The following is a 10,228-nucleotide window of genomic DNA, read 5'->3' on the forward strand; positions in this document are numbered from 1 at the left end:
TACGATTACAGCATATAGTAGTTATATATACCGTATATTGTAAGCGGTAGGTTGAAGACCTTTTATTTTCTCTGGGGTTTCTCTGGAAAAGGTCAGACATATACACAGGTCCTTTGGCAAACTTTGCCCAGGACTAACAGGACCATTCACCTATGTGTAAAGTAGACAGATATATTTTGAAGAAAAGATGTTCATGTACAGATTTATTGTTGAAAACTCGCTATATGTACAAGGTAACGAGGCTTGCATCACTCAGGATGATCAATTTTTTGTTCAACACTTTTAAAATATCAATACATCACGATGTCATAATGGCGCATGAGTACGCGACGTAATTGACGACGTCACTCGATTGTGATAAGGTCATGCAGCATCAAGTTTACGTCATCACATTGCGAGTCGTGGTTTCTAGAAGTAAGTTTTGGTCCACATGGGGTTTCCATCAAAATATTGATACAATATTGCTCATGGCTTAAACAATCACTATAGTTTTGATATATTTTGGCAGATTTGATCCCTGTGACCTTGAATTTGAGGTCAATGCGTTCATCCAAGCATGCTACAGGCCATCTTCGCTAGCCAAGGCTTCTGATTACGTTACACTCCACGAACCCTTGGCAGATATAGGCGTCAGTTCTGGCCCTCTAGCGGTGATTCGAAATTACCACTCTTCACGCATGAAATTTTCGACCAATCAAAACAAGCGTTACCGATTTACTTCATCGGTGATGTTTACAAACACACATCGAGGTTTGGTGTCATTTCGATGAGATATGTGATCAATGACTTATATGAATTGATCAAACACTGCGAATGTTCCCCCAAAGATTGTGATTTTTGTATTAAGGTAAAATGCCATGACATAGTCGGCAATGTAGCTCTGTACTGGGTTCCGCATTTTTTGTTTACTGCGAAACCAAGCCAGAATGTAAAACGCGATTTGATTGGGTGCCCTGGGATTCCAGGGCGCGACGGTTTGAACACGACTATATCCGCCAAGGGTTCGTGGAGTGTAACGTAATCAGAAGCCTTGGCTAGCGAAGATGGCTACAGGCATAATATCTGGTTTCTTAATGTGTTGGTTCTCCAGAAGAAGACGTTTATATTATGTTAGGATATTTAAGCCAAGTGGCATGGAATTAAGGTTAGTCAATCATTTAAACAAACTTCGTTGTCTAACATGCTAAAGGCTCAATATCACGTCTCTGCAGACATATATATATGCACAGGTGCCTGACTCGTTTTTATAAAATAATAACATATAGAGTACATATAAATGAGAAAGGTTCTGAACTCCCCCAGGCTTGAAATCTGATGTATTTATTTCTAAGTACCGTAGCTTCGGTTGTATTGGGTGGATTTTTTCGAAGTAGGACTTAAATTGAAGAGAAATGGTCAATCTTTAAAATAAGCCATAACATGTTGTCGATTTCTCGATATTAGTTTACGAAATCGGGCGTGAAACTTCAAAATCCCCTCGATTTTGTTTAGTCGGACAAGTTGACGTAACGGGCTCACCACACTTTGACTCTATTGGACATAGCTTTAAATACGAAGTCCACGGGTTAATCACGAGGTACGCTTCATCAGATCACCGAATACAACTATTACATACACTTACTTTATGTATACGAGCACCCTATCGACGGCCCCGGGACTTTTTATGCATACTGATAGCAGATTTTCCACTTGAGTAGCCATTTTGTGTCAGCCGCGGTAAATTTGAACAAGCATTCTGATTGGTTATAGAAAATGTGTTGAACCAATCAAAATGCTTGTTCAAATTTACCGCGGCTGACACAAAATGGCTACTCAAGTGGAAAATCTGCTATCAGTATGCATAAAAAGTCCCGGGGCCGTCGATAGGGTGCTCGTATACATAAAGTAAGTGTATGTAATAGTTGTATTCGGTGATCTGATGAAGCGTACCTCGTGATTAACCCGTGGACTTCGTATTTAAAGCTATGTCCAATAGAGTCAAAGTGTGGTGAGCCCGTTACGTCAACTTGTCCGACTAAACAAAATCGAGGGGATTTTGAAGTTTCACGCCCGATTTCGTAAACTAATATCGAGAAATCGACAACATGTTATGGCTTATTTTAAAGATTGACCATTTCTCTTCAATTTAAGTCCTACTTCGAAAAAATCCACCCAATACAACCGAAGCTACGGTACTTAGAAATAAATACATCAGATTTCAAGCCTGGGGGAGTTCAGAACCTTTCTCATTTATATGTACTCTATATGTTATTATTTTATAAAAACGAGTCAGGCACCTGTGATATATGTGTCTCTGGGCCTCTTGGCTATTCAGAAAATGTCCTTTAAAGATTTTAGAATATTTGACCCCTGTGACCTTCAATAAAAGTCAATGTCATTCAATTGAACAATTTTGATATCAATTCACCCCAGCATAATGTAGGCTCATTATCGGGTCTCTAGGCCTCCTGCTTATTGAGAAAATGTCAAAATTGTAAACAGTTAACGAACAGACGACGCGAGACAGACGACGGAGGATAACGGACAAAAGGCGGTAAGAATAGGTCAGTTTATACTTCGTCTCAGGTGACCTAAAAATGCGCAACATTCTCAACCATTACGTAGACAGATTTGACTTGGAATACAAACTCAACACAAACGGATCATAACAAATGTATTGCTTACTCTGTAAAAACTAGACTGTAAGTGAGAATAAAATATGAGTTACATACAACACTAACATTTTGTTTTGTCTGGAACAAACGTGGAACGAATTTGGCAGAAATGGAAATGAAAAATCAACTTACAACACAGAATCCCTATACATAAGTGATTTTTAAAAATAAAATTTCACAAAATATAATGATTTAACTGAATTTCTCTTATATTTACATTGCTTTATATACATGTATATGTTTGCTGCTATTGAATACAATATTGGCAACAGCAGAATCTTGACGGTACGACCTTAAGACATTCAAATCACCAAAATCAATAATGAAAACAATATAAACAAATTCAAAAGGAATGTAAATATGATACCACAATTTGCACAATTAAACAATCAATATCTAAGTATTCATTAACAAAACTGAAGCCGAGTAGCTGATACAAAACGAGACAAGAGCTTTACAATAACTGATAACTTTGTTTATAAAAACCCTCAATGCTGAGTTGATGTATAACAAACAAGCAAAATTTGAATATCTTCAGCCTAATGCTAATGCAAAAAAGAGTGGGAGAAATCAATAGATTTCAAAAGTATGTACATGTACAACTAATGTTCATAGATTGCAAACAGAAAACAATCGTAAGAGAATTTTAGTAGCATATTTAACATAAGTAGCAAAAGTCCCAATGGGCCTGTATCAATTTTCTGTTACTAAACTTGCTACCATTGGAAATCATTATCACAAATTCATCAAACTGGAAATTACAAACGGTTTTATTCATGCAACTACAAAGTTTATTTAAAAGTCATTCATGTGATGCAAAATGAAAATAGACGAAATTTATTGATTTGAAATCATTTTTGTGTCGTTCATCACAGCATGCTACAGGCCCATAGTCTCTTGGGTTATTAACCATAAGTTCTTCATAAAAGATTTAAAAATATTTGACATGTGACCTTGAGAGGATGGAGAATATGCAGTTCTCTGTTTTCCAAAAAATGGCATATTAAGATTAAAAATAATTTTAAAGAAGAGATGAAAATATTGCATCTGAACCTATACTAGGTAGCAGAGATTTCCCCCCCCCCCCCCCCCCCCCCCCCCCCCCATATTATACAAGTTTATTATTATAGCACCATCATCAGTACAAAGATGACCTTGTATTGCATATTATACCTCACACTAGAATTAGGGGGCAAATTAACCAAATGGAATCTATATTGCAATATACATGTACACAAATATTCTAACAAAAAATATCGCAAAATTTAAAGGTGAAATAGACATACTTTGAATTATTGTTTGCGTTGTAGAAATCATTGGAATTAACATAATTTTGAAACATATTCTACTCTGGGAAATAAAAGTGAACCCACACAGCAACCCTAAAACCAAATATTAGAACGCTGGTACCAAAACTTAACATTGGATTTCACGTAAGGAGTCCAAAATGTTAAAAAAAAAAAAAAAGTTTTTCTCCAAAAATGGAGTTTAGTGAAGCCTTTCAACATCATCCAAGACCTACAGAAACTTAAACAGGTGTCTTCATGGACAGATTTTGCTTAATACAGGTGGCCTGTTTGGCACGTTCAAATCATATACATATAAAGATATGAAGCTTTAAAACAGAATGAAAATGGCAAGTAACAATAGGCACCTATATGGCTCCTTTACCCTGGACTTTTTCTCTTTTATATCAGTAACATCACGACAATTAAATTTAACAGGAAGCAAATTGTGTATAAATGATATTGATGGCTGTAACCTGTAATTGATACAGTAATATACATATGTATTATTATATGAACATTTTAACAGCTTTTATGAGCTAATATAGTCAAAATTCTACAAATATTTAAAAATTGAGCTAATATAATCAATATTCTACAAATATAATACAAAGAAATTCGAAATTATAAGTGACAAATACATTTTTCTTATGGTGGAATGAAAATTAGAGATCTATAACAACTTGTCATAAAGACATGAAAGGTTTGTTTGTAAGAATTAGTATCATTGTAAGGTTAACAAAACAAATCTGGTTAATTAAAACAATTAACTCAAAGAATTGCCTTGTTGATTGATAGATTACACAGTCATAGGTTATATACAAAATACACAAATTTTACATTTAAGGCTATTCCAGTAAATATCTACAAAACAGACTCCAAAAAATAACAAAACAAAAATAAAATTTGTAAGGCGAGTGCTGGAGAAACAACAGCTGACTTCATTGTATTTAGTGAACCCTCATTAAACTGTACAATTATGTTCCCTGTAAAAAATTGCCAAAATTGTCTGGATTTCATGTTTTCCACACTGCTACATTTGGCTAAATGACCAGTAACAACAGAGTTATGCCCCTTTATCGTAACTTTAAAGATGTCTGTGTGATATTAGACAGTGGTTTATAAAATGGCTTCTGTACTGATTTAATCACATCTTATTGTTGTTTGTTTTATAATTTTGAGTTTCCATTAATTTGGAGTAGATATTTTACTTGAACCATCTTAAGGTGTCTGCCATCTTGTACTGGTAATCAGACAAATATAGATCTAGAATGTCCGACACTCTCGTGGCTAGCAGAGTTGAATCTAATGCCACACTTCATAAACCATCACAACTCAATTTCTGCTATTGTCATACAATTTGAATTATATTTTGTTTAACAATTGAAATATGGGATATGATAAACAGCCCACATGGTTCAAATATCATCATTAAACACTACAGATGAAGAACATGTGATTCCACATATAGAGCATGAACTACCTATTAAATAACCCTTTAGCTCACTGAATTACCTGTTAATCCTTCCTGCTGATTACCTCTCTATGAAAAGATACCACCAGAAAAATTCGTGAATTAGAAATAATTTTCAATTTGCATATTTTAAAATGACTTTCTTTTTTTTGGGGGGGGGGGGGGGGGGGGGGGGGGGGGAGCAATTATCTGTTCATTGAAATACTTCAATTATTTGTGAATTGATACGTACAGACTTGCTGATCAAATGTTTAAACTTTCAAAAGTTTATGTTTTTGGTGAAATAAGAAACATACATATATATATATAGAACTATGTGTAAAGATAACTAAAATCCTTAGTAAGATTAAATATGGTGCCAAAATTGGCTAGTTTAATTTACTTTTGTAATAATAAATATAGTGACAAGTTTGACTTTAAACAGTTTGAAATGTTTTGTCAGTATAACAGAGTCTTTAGTCAAAATAACTATGGTTAGGTTTTAATTGGTGCAATTTAGAAATCAACGCTGACACCGACACCGTTGTGACCAAAAAAGCTCCTCTTCTCTTCGAGAGGTGAGCTAACTAAGACAATGATCAATCTCGATCCTTGTATACAGACATGCCAGGAACAAAGGTCCATTGTATTTAATAAAGCTCTGTTACAAATAAGCCATCGATGTTAAAATATGAAGTCATGAATTTCCTGAGAACTTGTAAGACATCAACAACAAAGACATAGTATAATCTTAGGAAAATATCCAAGTCATATACTCTTCACAAATATCCGCAGATAGAGTTAGAACTGCATAAGGGGTAAGGTATTTACCAATATAAAGACAAAAGTAAACTTTGTATACATATCTAGCTACTGGATATCATATAATGTATATTGATAACACAACTGAGAATCCGTATTTCAACAGTACACCCATTCTATAATAATAACCAATATCAATGCTGACTATTGTACAGTCTCCAAGGCCAGCTTTAGTCCAAATGATTCTAACAATTTATCGGTTTTTAAACTTCTGTAGGCAGCAAATGATTTCTTGTACTGTAAACGTGGAAATTTATGCGAGGGGGAAATTTACGCTAATTACACGAAGTCCTTTTGATAGCAAAAATTTTTCTGATGCTTATTATTTTGATATCAATATGCATTATCTCAAACTCCAAATGAAGGTGGATCAATCCCGAAAATTACCCCAATGCGTATAGTTTACATATCGAAATCACCAAATTAACCCCCCGCGAAAAATATCACCTTTTACAGTAGTAAAATAAAGCTGATTTATAGTCAGAACCATTCCAACTTGGGTAGCTTTAAATTAATTAAAAATCATCACATAAAATGCTGTCATCGAAAAATATCTTCATAATAAATTTTCAATATATCTATATATCATATCTGTATGTAAGTAAATATCTTCATAATAATATAATTTTCAAGGTATCTATAAAACATATCTGTATGTAATTATAAGTACATATAGATTTATAAAATTTTCAAATGCAGCTAGAAAAGCATGCTGATATTATGCCTAAAATTTCTTTAAATCTTTAAAAGTCTAAATATCCACTATGCTAACTTTATCGCTAAAATAACAGGCAAGTTTGAGCTAAGCCTTGGTCCACATTTTAGGACGACAGGCTTGACCTTGTTTTGACCTATGCCTTTGTCCACTTAGAAGGGTCACCTTCCTGTTGTCGATGTGCATTGACATGATGATTAACATGTACGATTTCCCACTTTTTCATCCATGGTCCCTGTATGGTGGTGTCAAACTCCTCAGTTTTCTACAAAAAAAAAAAAAAAAAACATAATGGCTAATATTCTAAATTTGGCAGGCATAGAGGGTTAAAGTTTTTCTTACACGGGTATACCAGGGTCGACTGGCTGTATGTTATTTCCTGATTATCTCTCTAAAGGTATTAAAATATTTTCTTTCATATCAAAGGGAGATAACCCCTCATTACATACAGATGCAATGGAAATATATATGGGGTTAGCACTGGCATACAGATCTAAGGGAGATAACCCTACATTACATACACTGGTATGGAAGATCCCACCATGCACACTGGTAATAGACATCACAGCTTTGGAGATATTTTTATAGTCAATACATAATCATTTGAATAGTTATAGACATCTTTCTTTGAGCTCAGACAGGTAGTTGCCAATATGTATCAATTATACACACAAATCTATGTGAGATAACTTCACTACTTCACATTAGATTCTAATAATAGGAGGTTTTGCAGGTACTTTGATGAAACTTCTTTTCTGTGAAGCGTTGGAATAAAATCTGAATATAACCAACACAGAAATCACTTGCCTCTCCGGAGATGACTTCTTGAGCTTTAATATGTCTGTTTAAACCATTAAACTCTTCCCAGTCTATCTTCATGTTTGGGTCCTTCGAGGATCTCATCAGTATTCCTTCTTTAATACCATAAAATCCGACAGGTTCCGAAGGTCTCTGCCATCTCAGATCAAAACTCCACCTTATCTGTTTGGACATGTTTGGAAGGCTAAAAAAGAGTTTGAAAGAAAAGTCTTTTTAAGGCATATCTACAACACATTTCCAAAATTAATTCTTGTGAAAACAATAGATTTCCTGATTTATTAATCAGCAGTATCAATATTCATATCTTTATCTTTATATTTAAGTATTGATGTCAATATTCTTTAGTTTCATCTGAATATGAAAATTTTTTTGTTTGCAAACTATGAATCTGCGTAAAAAAACATTTTTCATACCCCTATGAAACTAAAACACAATTGACATCAACACTTATAATTAATTTTTGAAAATAATTTTTTAATTTAAAACATGTTTAATGTAAAATTTTACTGGTTTTAAATGAGATTCATTTTCTCAAATTAATACGCAACGTCAATTGTCGTATTGTGACGTCACATTTTTCGCACCATTCTCGGAATTTTCTTCATAATGGTATGAAAAAAAAAAAATCTCAACCAATCAGAAAGCCACATTCTGCGTACAAACAATGGAAAATTAATTATAAGTGTATGATTGTTCTTTTTACAATTTTTCCAGCTTACATCATTATGATATTTTACTTTCCGAATAAAACATCTTTACAGATATTATAAGTCTCACCTCCGATGTGGTATGAGGTTGTTGAAGAGAAGCATTCCTCTGTAGGGTATGGGGCAAATCTGTATGTCATTATCAACATCTATGTCTGTGGGCAAAACACAAACATTTGTCAAACTTATAAGAAGCGATCAACTGAAACTGTTTTGAGTCAAATCTGTAAATAAGTCTGTCAAAAGAAAAAAAAAGATTTCTTTCAACGTACACACAATTTTTGGTCAACTGGAAACATTGAAATTTAATCTTCAAACTACAATTACAGTCCAAAACAAAAATTGTTCACTTATAACAGTCAGACAAAAAATGCATACTAGTCACAGACAAAATGTACACTTCTAATAGTTAAGACAAAAATATTAAACATTGGACATATACTGTATAGAATATAAGGGATGGGGCTTTTTTTCCTGACACAGCATACATATTCAAACACAGACAGTTTATTAACAAAATTTAGTTATATAAAACCACCATACTAACAGTAAGCAAACAAAAGCTTTGAACAAAGATCTCTCCATCCCCATTTTTTATATAGGTCAATATTCATATCTTTATGTTATTTACCGTATATGACCTAATTAGGGCGTCTGCCCTAATAAGGACAACCCTACCTTTTTTCCAAGGAAAAAAATGTTTGAGTGTCAAAAAGCCTAATATATGATGAGCAGATATCTCAATCTTGAATATTTTTATTACTGAATATTTTACCGTTTCCACAGCCTTTGGGATTCTGCTATAAGTTATAGTCTGTTTCATAAAACAGAATGAAGAATCTTAATAAGGGCGCCCCCACTGTCAATATAACCGGCACTGTGTGCCCTTATTAGGTCATATACGGTATATATCTTTAGTTGCCAAGCTAACCTAATGTTTTCTTCATTTCCTCCTCCTCCAGCATCACGTACCAGGTTCCACCATGACAACACTGATGTGTGGCTATCTTACCCGTCTTGTGGCCTTTTCCCGCCATCTGTCGGGGAGATTCACGACACAATGAGTGCCATAGCAATTACAATATATGTTAAAGTGCACAGTTTAAACTCCATAAATATGTAAAATGAAACTTGTCCTATGATGTAAAATTAATAATATAAGCATATCATAACTTGCTTGTTCCACTAAAGAACTATAATTTGTCCCTCAGGCCCCAGGGTCAGACCAGCCTCATTTATTGAAAATATGATTGCCCTCCCCCAATGATGCTTCAAACCTTTGGGTCAGATGACCTTAAAACTAATATAAGTTGAAAAAGTTGCGTGATCATGCTAATTGTTGTACAGAATTAATTCAAACTTTTTTTTATATAATTTTACATTGTATTAGTTAAATTGTTGATACAGTAAGGACCGTAGCTTTTAATACTTCTACCCCCCACACCGCGATTTATGGTGACGAGTGTACATGGAGAAATAATCACCGTGTTTCCTAGTGATAGACCAATTATGCCAATCAATCACCGGGGTTAAATCATCAAAGATCGCGGTGACCAAGCGTGCCGCGGTGAACCTCCGCGATCGAGACACTGAGGATCACAGAGAATCACAGTGGATCAGCAGGACTCATCGGTGCTTACTCATGCGATAAAATTTACCTGTAATATGGATCGATATGGAGTAGGCTAACTACATGTATATAACTGATACCTATCAACGCTATGATCGATGTGACCAGGGACGTACGGTATAACGTAATTGAAACTTTACAT

General features: G+C 34.3%; 1 protein-coding gene across 1 annotated transcript; it reads right to left on the reverse strand.

Moving 5' to 3' along the window:
* Window positions 1–5,573: 5,573 nt before the first annotated feature.
* Window positions 5,574–9,518, reverse strand: LOC117320745. The gene is made up of 4 exons (XM_033875254.1): window positions 9,388–9,518; window positions 8,527–8,611; window positions 7,738–7,933; window positions 5,574–7,195 (listed from the first exon to the last, which is right to left on the reverse strand). The coding sequence occupies exons 1-4, from the start codon at window positions 9,491–9,493 to the stop codon at window positions 7,067–7,069; spliced, it is 516 nt and encodes a 171-aa protein (XP_033731145.1). The 5' UTR covers window positions 9,494–9,518; the 3' UTR covers window positions 5,574–7,066.
* Between the last annotated feature and the right edge of the window lie 710 nt (window positions 9,519–10,228).

This window comes from Pecten maximus, unplaced genomic scaffold (assembly GCF_902652985.1).
Source record: "Pecten maximus unplaced genomic scaffold, xPecMax1.1, whole genome shotgun sequence".
NCBI classification, from domain to species: domain Eukaryota; kingdom Metazoa; phylum Mollusca; class Bivalvia; order Pectinida; family Pectinidae; genus Pecten; species Pecten maximus.